General features: G+C 34.9%; 1 protein-coding gene across 2 annotated transcripts in view; it reads right to left on the minus strand.

Moving 5' to 3' along the window:
- LOC149207750 (ribonuclease 3-like protein 2) overlaps nucleotides 1–12,590 on the minus strand; it is a 147,988-nt gene extending 135,398 nt beyond the window's left edge. Inside the window, exons 1-3 of one of the 2 annotated variants that reach the window (XM_089393945.1) lie at nucleotides 12,060–12,590; nucleotides 9,919–10,074; nucleotides 9,468–9,826 (exon numbers count right to left, since the gene is read on the minus strand). In XM_089393945.1, coding sequence (XP_089250071.1) covers nucleotides 9,468–9,826; nucleotides 9,919–10,074; nucleotides 12,060–12,416 — 872 coding nt within the window. In that variant the 5' untranslated portion in view covers nucleotides 12,417–12,590. The remainder of the gene's footprint in view (nucleotides 1–9,467; nucleotides 9,827–9,918; nucleotides 10,075–12,059) is intronic. The other variant, XM_089393946.1, reaches the window with a different exon arrangement.
- Between the last annotated feature and the right edge of the window lie 390 nt (nucleotides 12,591–12,980).

Consider the following 12,980-nt stretch of genomic DNA (forward strand, 5'->3'; position numbering starts at 1 on the left):
CCCTCCCGTAGATGGATTCATTTTGTGGTAAACTTGGAAGAAGCAATCCTCTAACAAGGGAACTGGATGAATACTATGTTATAGAAAAAAGTGCAACTCTCGTCACACTCATATTCATAATATAAACACCCTAAATCAATACATTTGGATCAAAATATTTGACATTAACACTAAGAGGATTTATATTGTAGCTTGTTAAAAATCTAGATAAGAATTTTTGTTATAATACTTTAGAGTAGGATATTCATAATCTAAGAAATGATGGTTATATCCTCTTTCTAGGAGACTCTAATGCTAGAACTACATACAACTAAGCTATCTTATGTAATTATTCAAACCCTAATCCCCTCCGACTAGATGATGACCTTGGTTTAGATAGTAGATTCAACAAAAACTTTGAATATGTAATTGAGAATTTATTTAGTATTGAGTTAGTCAAATATTTTATTTCTCAAACCTTTATAATTTGCAATGGTGTAATCTACGTGGCCAAACTCCAACAATATGACTTGTACCCATCGTTTTCAAAATGTAACATGTGGATTATTTGATATATGATATCCCTATTTCCAACCAAATTGTAAATGTTGACCTCTTAAATGACTATGAGACCCACTCTGGTCATAGACCTTTAGCCTTAACTATAAGAATTTCCATACAAAACAAGCACACACATGAGAATTGCAAGAGTCAAAGCCACATGATTTATGATATGAGTAAAACGGTTCTCTTCTGAAAGGATCATAATAGCGATTTACACTACTCAAATTATAAGAATAACATTGAGTACCTATATCATTATTTTATTACAACTCTCTCTACTTCCATTAACAATTTCTCTACCAAGGTGCCATATTAAAACAATAATAGAACTACCAACTCTTGGTATGATAATGATTGCAAAATTACTAGAAAAGAAATTAAGGATGCTCCTAATGAAACCTAAAATCTTGATAAGATAAATGTGTACAAAACTATTATTTAAAGAAAGAAATAATACTATATAAGTAAAAAACAAGAGTAGTTACTGCACCTCTATAAGCCTTAACCTAGAAAATTTTGGATGAAAATTATGATTTATAAGACTAAAGAAAATCATTTGATTCCTTTAAAGAGCTGGAATATTTACCTTGAAAACATCTATGAATACCCTAACACCTTGGAAACCATTTTGAATCCCACTATAGAGGGTAATATATTTTCTTTAGAAGATACTAAGTTTGGGGTTAAGTGGCCCACTAATTGGAAATATAAGGACACTAAAGGCTACTGAGCAGAAATTTTTAAAATGGGAGAATTTATTCTCATCCCACATATGCAAACGATCTTTAATTTAGTAGTGAAGCAAGACTTCTCTCAACCTTGGACATAAAGTAGTGTTGTTCCTATAATTAAAAGTGGGGATAAAAGAATTCCTTCTAAGTACACGACCATTATGATTAGCCACATTATATAGAATTTATAGATGCTTATTATGGAAAAGAAGATCAGTCTTTGGCTTGAAATCTATGCTAAAATAGCTATAAGACAAGATGGGGTTAGGAGATATCATTCAATTTTAGAGCATCTTGTTACTCTTAGGATAACTCCAAAGGAGTGACAAAATAATGAAATCAATGTCTTCTATTGTTTTTTTGACATTAGAAAATCTTTTGACACCATTCCTAGAACAAAGCTATGGAAAAGCCTAGAAGAAATAATGTTTAATGTCTAGGTGAGAGTTATTGTGACAGATCTATATGAGACTTTTATTTCCAAGATTAATACCATTGACTATTGCTTGGAGGAAATTAAATGAAATATTGGAGTCAAGAAAGGTGTCCCTTATCCCTTACCCTTTTTGGCATATACATTGATAAGCTAGAAGGGTGTTTGTAGGATGTAGGCTGTGTTGGCCCCACCTTCACTCATATGTGTTGGAAAGTGTAACTAGTTTCGGTCCTCATAATTGTCATTATACTCATATAGTTTTGCATATCTTATGTAACAAGAAAAATAAGAAAGACAAATATTATTTTCATTGATGGGTTTCATGCTCCATTTGAATGGCCAATTAGGTCAAGCATGAATTTCATGCTCCTAGGGTTTCTCAACTTAAGAGAATATTTTTCATGAGTCAATGATCAGGATTTAAATAGGAATGCAACAAAATATAGAGATAACCATATACACAAAGATGCAGCGGAAATAATACTTCATTTCATTAATGGAATACTGAAATATGCTTACAAACAATAATGGAAATAAACTAGCTAGGGCGATGGTAGCTTATCTCTGAGAAGAGATGTGGTGGCTACATGCCTCTGAAATGTTCTACAATGAGGCTCGAAGGCCTATTTATTGTTGAGAAACAATGGGAAACCCTTCACATTCCAAAACCTAACCCTAGAAGATGAAACGCCAAATTGTGGGCCCCGTTTTTGGGTAAGTTGGTACATCAACTTCCCGGGGTCGCGAATTGGTCGTATTATTTCTGTTTGACGCACATGATAGCCCGTTGGAAATATCTCTCCGAGGACTACGATGGAAAAGACGATTTTTTGGCAAAAACATTGTTGGCGTTAGATTTCCCAAAAAAGTTGTTTAGGGCCTCAAAATGGCTCCGGAAGTTTAGGACCCGAAAAAACTGCTAAAAATAGTAAACTGTGCTATAATTAAGGAAACTGAAAAAACTGAACGAAGAACTAGAGGGGATCCAAGTGAAATTAGTGAGTGGCCACAAATATCCACCTGGATCATTCCTCCCCCCTTAGGAAGCAATGGTCCCCATTGCGTTGAGTTCCTCCATGAGATGAGGGAACTTCTGCTGCACTTGGTCCCTGGTGAGCCACTTGCCCTGGTGAAGGAGTTGTCCTGCTTTGACAACTCGATATAGTTGGATATTATGCTGGCGAGTGTGCTTGATCTGTGTGTCCATGATCCGATTAGTTGTAGCTTGTTCCATGCAAGCTGGATTTAACTCTGTGGGTGTGAGTTGTTCTGCAATGTCGGATGTGTCTAGTAATGGTGGGAAGCATGGTCGACAATGGTCCACATTGAACACTCGGTGCAAGCGAAGGAATGGAGGAATGTTGTGCTTCAAAGCATTGTTGCCCGTAGCCTTGGTACTAGTGTAAGGACCATGTCGAAGTGGTCGGAGCTTCTGATGGGCTCTTGTAAGGCATTCTTTCTGCAGATGTAACCAAACTTTGTCACCCACCTGAAACTTATGTGGTACCCCTGTGGGTGAGGAGAAGTTGTTCATGTGTTCTATCATGACCGTATCCCTTTGCTGCTGCTTTTGTGTGGATGAACCCTTTGCGAGGGTCATGGATGTAGCAACGATCTTCCCCTTACTTTGGAAGTGAGCCAGACAGATGAATTTCTTGGTCTAGGAGATGAGCTTGGTGCCTTTCTTAGTAGTTATCAAAGAGGTGGCGGTAGGTGGGGCTACCTCTGGTATCCTGTATAATGAATCACCCAAAGAAATAATGACAGCGCGAGGCCTTGACTCATACACAGCATGTCGCCTCCACAAGTATGGCTAGCCTAATAGTACATTGCAAACATCCAGAGGTGTAACATCACACAATACCTCGTCTATGAAGGGCTTGATGCTGTAGGGAAGGCGGCACTACTGGCGAACTTTGAGATCTCGTCCTTCATGAAGCCACCCGATACTGTACGGCTGCGGGTGTGGTGTAGTCGGTAGGCCCAATCGCTTCATGACCTCTGCTGAAACAAGGTTCTTCTGGCTCCCACTGTCAACAATGAATTGCAACGGTGAACCCTTCACCCACATTTGTGAGTGGAAAAGGCGCTCCCCCTCCTCTGGGTCTTCAGGCTCATTCTTCTGGATCTTGGTGGTGGCAACAGTGGCACTGGGCTCCGCATCAATGATCTGCTTCCCTTTGCCATTCCCCTTGTCGGGTTCTGGCTCAGGGTCAAAACATGCATCTGATTCGGAAGCCTTCAACTCGGCCACCAGCGACTGCTTGGTCCGACACTCACTTGTGTTATGAGTGGGACCCTTGTGGAACGCACACCACTTTCCTGTGTCCTTCTTTGGCTTTGTGGTGTTGTTCTTTTCTTGCGGCTTCGACGAGTTGTTTTGGGTCACCTTGCCTTGGCTTTGTCCTTTGGGCTTTGGATTTGCAGATCCAAAGTCTCGCTTCTTCTGTTTGAACTTTTGCTCGATTTTGACAGCGTATCGGTATGCTGTGCCGAGTGAGGAGATGTTCAAGAACTCCATCTCTTCTTGGATGTATCTGTGTAGGCAGTCGCGGTATTTGAGTACCAGATGTAGCTCAGAATCTTTGATACCCAACTGTGTGCGAAGGGTATGGAAAATGTTTGTGAACTCTGGCACATCTTGGTCTCATCCCTGCCGCAGTGTGGTCCATTTGATGTATTTGTCCTCATAGCTTTTGACAGGGTAGTACTGCTCCTTGATGGCATCCCGAAAGTCATTCCAAGTGGGTGCGGCTGAAAATAGTGAGCCTGTACTTTCATCCTTCTGCTCGCAGTAGGTTTCCCACCAGTCCTTGATGTGGGGGGCTGCTTTGAGAAGAGCGAAAACAATCTTTTCCCGACTTGAAAATTCATGAACAGAAAAATACCCATCTAGCAAATTTAACCATTTATCTACGGCATCTGCGTCTATTCGACCCTTGAAGATGGGGATTTCAAAATTAACTTGTACCTTAAATGGTGTGGCGTTTCCAGAGTAGTTGTTGGAAGTCGATGCGTCGCCTCTAGGTAGCCGCTAAAGGATCTACGCAAAGCTATCCATCATCGCGTTCCTTTGCCGCTCGAGGGCTTCTTCAAGCAAGATTTTGATAGGATCTCCTGCCCCCTCGTATTTCTTCTCATCCGCCATGGGAGGTCGTCGAGATTTGCGAGGCTAGTCTTGCAAAGGTTCGACCAGTTCAAGCCCTAACTCCTTATATCCCGACCTCATTGGGGACATGCAAAGAAAAACAGAGAAAAAGCAGACTGCTTTGATACCACTGATCCAGATTTAAATAGGAATGCAACAAAATACAGAGATAACCATATACACAAAGATGCAGCGGAAATAATACTTCATTTCATTAATGGAATACTGAAATATGCTTATAAACAATAATGGAAATAAACCAGCTAGGGCGATGGTAGCTTATCTCTGAGAAGAGATGTGGTGGCTACATGCCTCTGAACTGTTCTACAATGAGGCTTGAAGGCCTATTTATCGTTGAGAAACAATGGGAAACCCTTCACATTCCAAAACCTAACCCTAGAAGATGAAACGCCAAATTGTGGGCCCCGTTTTTGGGTAAGTTGGTACATCAACTTCCCGAGGTCGCAAATTGGTCGTATTATCTTTGTTTGACGCGCATGATAGCCCGTTGGAAAGATCTCTCCGAGGACTACGACGGAAAAGACGATTTTTTGGCAGAAAAACCGCTGGCGGTAGATTTCCCAAAAAAGTCGTTTAGGGCCTCAAAACGGCTCTGGAAGTTTAGGACCCGAAAAAACTGCTAAAAATAGTAAACTGTGCTATAATTAAGGAAACTGAAAAAACTGAAAGAAGCACTAGAGGGGATCCAAGTGAAATTAGCGGGTGGCCACAAATATCCACCTGGATTAGTCAAGAGAGTCAGTATAATTTGAATAAGATCCATTTGGGCAAGTTGTAACATGTAAAAGAATTTATTTTTGAGTTTATAAAGTCATTTGTAACCTCCAAGACTGAGACGGCCCTTCCAGAGAAAGTCAGCATACAAGAGGCCTAACTCGACTTGAGAAGCATATATATAGAAGGAACTTCGACCTCATCAGCACACAATTATCTCATCTTCGATCTACAGTAAGTCAGCATAGAAGAGGCCTTATTTGACTTGAGAAGCATATATATAGAAGGAAATTCGACCTCATCAGCACACAATTATCTCATCTTCGATCTATAGTAAGAAATGAGAAGAAAAAGGGGGCGAAGGTCTAGGAGAAGGAAACATCTCAAGAAGAAACCTAAAATTTGATTTTTGATAACATTTTTTCTCACACATGCAAGAAAGCTAGGTTTTTGTAGTCTGTTGGGGGTCGAACTTGGAGGTATGAATTTCAAACCTAAGGTAGAGGGCCAAAGCTATGATTTGGAGTAAATTGAAGGAGTTTTGACCTTTGTCGAATTGGTTGATCTTTGAATTGCTTGGAAGAGATCATTGGAGGGATGACTTGGTTCTTAGAGGAGATCTTGGTATTGAAATTTGGGTCTTGGATTTCTCATTTGATCTGGTTCAATAACAAGAGAAGGGATTCTTTTGGTTTCTCCCTATGGAGGGGTTTTTCCTTGGTTTGGAGCCTACTTCTTGTGTCTATTGTCTTTATTCTTTATGCTCTTGATAATTGTTTGATGAAAAGAATCTAATAAAGAACAATAAGAAGCTAACTAAAGTTCACAAGAAATTATTAAAGATAAGGAGAATTGTTTAAATAGATTCCCTACTTGATTCTCCATCAGTATGGTCATAACTCTTCTCTTTTATGCTGATGATATTGTTCTCTTGGCAAGGAACCGTTATGATCTTGGAAAGAAACTCAAAATCCTAGTATATTTTAGCTCCAAGATGGATATGACTGTAAATACTGACAAAACAAAAGTCATGATAATTGAGTTAAAAAATATCACCTATGATACTTTAATTTATGATGACAACTCCTTGAAGGAAGTTCCTTCATACAAATATCTGGAAATTGACATCCATCATAAGCTCAATTAGAAATATAACATTTAGAAAAGGATAAATAGAGGTTTGAAAGCTTGCTATGTGCTTCAAATCAATTGTAAGTTGGAAGATATTTGGATTTGGGATAAAAGGAAGCTCCTCTTTAAGACTTTTGTCACTCGTATTATTTTATATGGATGTAAGGTCTAGGGTTGTAGTATATTCAGAGAATCATGGAGGAAGATTGAACAAATATGAAAGTAGTTGGTAACCTGTAACTTCAAGATTAGGGAAATACTACCTATAAACTACCCTCATGATTGAAGCAAGCGCTTCACCCATTGAAACCTTGCATATGACTAGGTACCTTATGTATAAGAAGAATTTGTACAACATGGATGCCAAGATGTTTCTTAAAATTGGTACTAAATCTAGCCAAAACCCCCACCTTAGACTCATGCGAGTGTGGTATAACAATGCCCAGTCTTTGGTAGACCATTGGGGAATTAAGGAGGAGATCATCTTATAGAATTTAGATAATATTAAAAACATTACTAATTCCAAAATTAAGGAGAAATTATGGAGAAATAAAGAGCTAGAGAGAAAAAAGAAACTATGATATTATAAGGAGGTACCACAATCTTGAAAACCAAAATTATCTATGTCTTAACTAATGTTATGAAGAAAATGAACATTCCAATGGTTATACCTAATTCTCATGAGATTCATAATAAAATTAGGCATTGTTCAATTTTGAAAACACCATGGGATGAAAGAGTTTGTCATTTGTGCAATCCTCGAAGGGTTGAAGATGAAATGTGTTTTCTCATAGATTTTTCATCTTATACTCACATTAGATCTAATTTTCAAAATATCTATTACACTTGACCTTTTAACTCAACAAAATTATGGTGATCTAAGAGCTATTCTCCCACTGCTTTTTTAGCATAGAGATACAATGCTAAAACCATATAGAACTTAGTCTACATTAATCATCATCATTGTCATATATATATATATATATATATATATATATATATGAAAAAAATGCTAGAAAAAAAATGTTTAATATTGTAATTAATTTTATTATAAATTTTTGAAAAATAAAACAAGATAAGTTAAAATATATTTCTATAATCATAACTAAAATATAAAATTTTAAAAGTTGCCCATGGGGCTCTGGATTGATGGTGAATGGGTGCACTGTTAAGGCACTCCTCTTTCCTCATATAACCAAGTCCATATAGAGGAGGACAAGTTGTAGGTCCCAAGTATGTGATCCAATAATTAAGTAGGGAGATTTGTTCCCATAGATTTTGTGGTCCAATCCTGGGCAAAACTATATATAACTCAAAGTTACTCTAGACATAATTTCAACATAATTTTAAATTAACCTAAAAGTATAACAAGAATTATATATATATATATATATATATATATTGGTTGATGACGTTTTTTATTATCTTTAACTTTATTCATGGACTCACTTTGTGCATACAAAGTATGAAATTTTTATTTATTAATTGTGATTTAATATTTGTATTAAAAAAATATTTAAAAAAATATCAATATTGTTTAGCAAATATAAAAAATAATATTGTTTTTTTTTAAATAATACTAACAACATTATTTTTAAAATTTTTAAAATAAAATATTTTATTTTTTTATTTTTAAAATTTTTTTATTATATTTATATATTATATATAATATATATATATATATATATATATATATATATATATATATATATATATATTTTAAAATAAATGATAACAATTTAATTTAAAAAAAAAAATTGCATTTAAATTTAAATTCTTAACTATCAAACATCTTTTATAAATATCATAACCATCCCATATTTATATTTAGAGTACTCATAAATGTCTCTCTAATTGATTCAAAGTTATTAAGGATGATAGGAATTTTGTATTTATTTTCATTAATTATTTATATTATTTCATATTTATAGTACTCATAAATGTCTTGTTAGTTGATTTTTATATTCAGAGTACTCACAAATTTGTTGAGAATGACAGGAAGTTTGTAATTACTTTTATTAATTATTTAAATGTGTTTATACTTAATTAATTTTTTATATAAGATAATATTTAGATATATATTATTTTATAATTTTCATAAAATATATGATTTTTAATTAAAAAAATAAAATTCAAAAAACAATTTTGAAGATGGATCGCCGGTTACTTCTATTCTTTCAATTTCTTCCATTAAAAAAAATACAGATATTTAAACATATTTTCAAATTAGAATTCTAGGAACACTTTCTTCCAACTTTGTCATAATATCATACGAGAAAATTAAATATATATTACTAAAATTTCATCTAGTTAAAAAAAAAAAATTTGTTTTAGAAATATAATTTTTTAATAAATAAAATATTTTTAAATAGCTTAAGTGGGTTTAATGGTTAAGAGTATGTGTTTCCTTTTAAAAGGTCACAGCTTCAAAACCAGAGGGGGTAGAGTATGTATCCCTTCGTAGACTTAGGGTCCCTTGTCCCAAGTCTCATACTTTAGTGTTTGACTTGGCTGTGACCTTAAAAATGAATATTATTATTATTATTAAATACTTTGAATATTATTATTATTATTAAATACTTTGAGTAAAAATGTTGAATTGAAAAAAGTTGAGTTAAATGGAATCCAAGAGAGTAAAGATAAAGATTTGAGAATAAGTTGAGTTAATGGAATCGAACAGACTAAAGATAAAGCTTTGAGAGCGAGCTGAGTTGAGTTGTATACAAAGGAAGTAAAGTCGTACTTGTAAAATGGCGGAGGCCAATGATTCCGGCTGCAAAAGGTGTTCAACTGACAGGTGCTATGCTTCTCCTCTTCTCGTGCCTTTTTTACTCTATCTTCCTCCTTTAGCATCTCCTTTAATTCCTTCAGAGCATGTTTAGCGGCCGCTTTCTGTGCCAATTCTTTTTTCTGGTCTTCACCAATCGCAACCCCTTTGCCATCGATAAATACCTTCACCCTCACTTTATTGCCCTTTCTAGAGTCTCTGTATTGTATTTGTTTCCTGTGCTTTTGGCAGAGTTCATTTAGTTCACTCACGGGATGCTGCTGCAGCGTCTCCGGGGTAACCAGAGGTTCTAACAAGGGCATGAATACCTGCAACTTGCATACAATTCTGAGATAAATCACTGTATACAACACTGAGATGACTCTTCAAATGGTAGGGGAACAAAGAATTTAAGGTAAATAAGTACCTCCCACACTCGATCCACAGAATGCCCACTATCAACCAATACTGCACCAGCTATAGATTCCAGTATGTCCGCCAGAACTTTGGGAGGATCGAAATACCCGCCATGTAAGGATTCGGATTCAGGCTCGTCTTCAATGGCTTTGACAAAGTTCTCAATCTGTACAACGGGAGTCATCTCATTATTCATCACAAAATCAATACGGAAACTTATGGATTTTTCTGACATAGAGATAATGAATTAGGCATTTAACCCTAAAATTCTGTAGTGAGATTCAAAACACTTAATTCCTAAATCTAGTTTATTGAATTTCTATATACAAAATTCTAATACGAAATTCAAAACACTCAATCATCAATTTTTATTTACAATCATTCAAAACACTCAATTACATAATCTAATTCATTGAATTTCTATCTCCAATTATTTAAAATTCTAATCCGAAATTCAAACAACTCACTTAATAGATCTAGTTTACTAGAATTTGTATTTACACTCAATTACTCAATCTAATTCATTGAATTTCTATTTTTTTTTCCAGGAAGGAAAAAACTTTATCTTTGTATTAAAAGAAAAAGAAAAAACTCTATCTTTGTATTAAAAGAAAAGGACAGTGTATAAGTTAGATTTAGTTCTTTACATCATATTTCTTCTAATTTTTTGTTCTATTGTCATTTCTAAGTTTTATATATCTATTTTCTGCTTTACAAAAGTGTCTTTCTTAACATCAAACTGTAACTTATAACCCTTATAATTTCTCATAAATGAACACTTTCATGGTTTAAAGAAACAAACCTTCCTTCAAAATCAAGTCTCTGTTAAAATGTCTCTTAAGAGTAGTTGATGCTGCCTGCATTTACCATGATACCTTGGTTGAACACTCAGTTTTTTTTACCTGTTTCCTTAGAAATACTTCATTTGGATAGGATATTTGCTGTCCAATTATGTTCTCTGTATATATGCTGGAAATGTGTATGATTAAAAGTCCTAACCAGGTTCAGGATCATGCATATATGCTAGAAATGTATATGATTAAAAATCTTTACTAGGTTCTGGATCCTCGTCATCCAATTTGCATGTATTGGTGGATCGAAATTAGTATACTTGTTTACCCAGTCAATAATTCCAAGTATCAGTGAATTGAAATCAGTATACTTGTTTACTTAGTCAATAATTCCTTTTGCATGTCCATATACCTATATTTTATCTAGCTTTAGCTATTTTGCTGCTATAAAAACTCCACATAATGCTGTAATCTCAACTTTGTTATTAAATCACATTCAGCCCTCCAACCAAAAAGAGTCCCCATAATGCTATAATCTCGGCTTTGTTGTTAGTTCACATTCCGCCCTCTCAAACCAGAAATAGAAAAAATTACTTGACTCAGTAACTATGACTAGTCAAACTATAACTAATATTTAAAAATCTAATATGAAATTCAAACTACTCAATCACTAGATCTAATTTACTGAATTTGTATTTACAATCATTCAAAATTTTAATATGAAATTCAAATCACGTAATCATCACTCGACTATATGTTTTGCTAGATCTAGTCTACTGAATTTGTAGAAATTCAAAACACTTAATCATCACTCGGTAACATTTCTTTTTAGTAGATCAGGCTTTTTTTACATAGAAATAGTAAATCAGGTATTTAAAGATAAAATTTTATTTTGAAATTCTAAACACTCAATCACTGGATCGATCTAGTTCAGTGAATTTTTATTTTATTTTATTTTTTTAAACGACACTTTTTTCCTCTACCTATTGAGGAATTGAGGAATCTAAAACTTAATCCAGATACATAGTCAACATTATAAGAGGCTCCAGAAAATTGATATTATAAATAAAAAATCTAAATAAAGAAGTAAAGATGACAACAATTTGTCCCACCACTGGACCTATCTACAATCCTTTAAAATTCTAATATGAAATTCAAAACACTCCTTCACCGAACTTTCTGTCTACACACACTTTTGAAATTGGACAGGAAGGCTTCTTCTTTTATCCATTTAAATTACAACCAATTTATAGATTTACATTACGTTAAGGCTCAGGTTCTGGTTCCATGCGGAGGTATTGATACTTATACATCTAAACTAGAACCAATTTATAGAGTCAAAGTTTAAACCATTACTTACATTACGTTGAAGCTCTGGTTGTTTCTTCATGCGGAGGTATTGATAAAATTTGTGCTTTACAGATACTCTTGCAAACTTCTCGTTATCGACGTTGCGAGAACGCAAGAATGTTAAATCGCCCTCGTCAAGTTCAGGGTACCTCCAGTAGAGATGCTTTGTTACGAGGTAGCTTAAAACAGAATCCCCCAAAAACTCGAGCCTCTGGTAGGATTTGGTGTCATTCATGGATGAATGTGTTATCGCTTCTTCCAGGAGGCTTTTGTTGTTGAATTTGTAGTTTAAAATCTCTTCTAGTTCAGCCAGATCCTCATCCTCACAGATACTGACAGACTGCAACGAACGACATATTTGATCCATATTATATGATCCTCAGTTTCGAAACCCAGAAACAGGAAGAGTTCGCCAGCAATAGCCGGAATGCAAAGTGCCAAGGGAATCGGTGCGCCCGTGGAAATTTATGTAAACGGAAAACCCGGGTTGTACAATTTCTTGGAATGCAAGGAAAGGTTCAAGTAACAGCTGAGAATTCTCTGTCACAACTAAAAAAAAGCGAATTCTGTGTCACAACTAATAATAATAAAAAGCGAAAGCGATTTAGAGAGAGGATTAACTTAAACTTGAAAGCGAAGTGTTCAAAGGTAAGGGATTAATCTAAACTTGAAATGGAAGTCATTACAAGGTTTTTCAGAATGTTGAATGTTAAATTCATATACAGTTAAAAAAACCAGTTTAAATAACACAAATCAAAATTTCACTTCAAATTTTTTCACAAATTTTCAAAATCTAAAAATTTTCATTTAAAAATTCCATAGTTACAGAGTTACCACTCAAGGCATTGGAGAGCACGTACCCAAAGCTCCACCGCTCATGGCAGTTTGGGAGCTGCTCGGCTCCAAAACCACAGGGAACTTCAACGTGTAC

Source organism: Pinus tabuliformis, chromosome 1_2 (assembly GCF_031772625.1).
Source record: "Pinus tabuliformis cultivar Carrire ecotype Pingquan chromosome 1_2, CPIR1, whole genome shotgun sequence".
Classification (NCBI taxonomy): Eukaryota; Viridiplantae; Streptophyta; class Pinopsida; order Pinales; family Pinaceae; genus Pinus; species Pinus tabuliformis.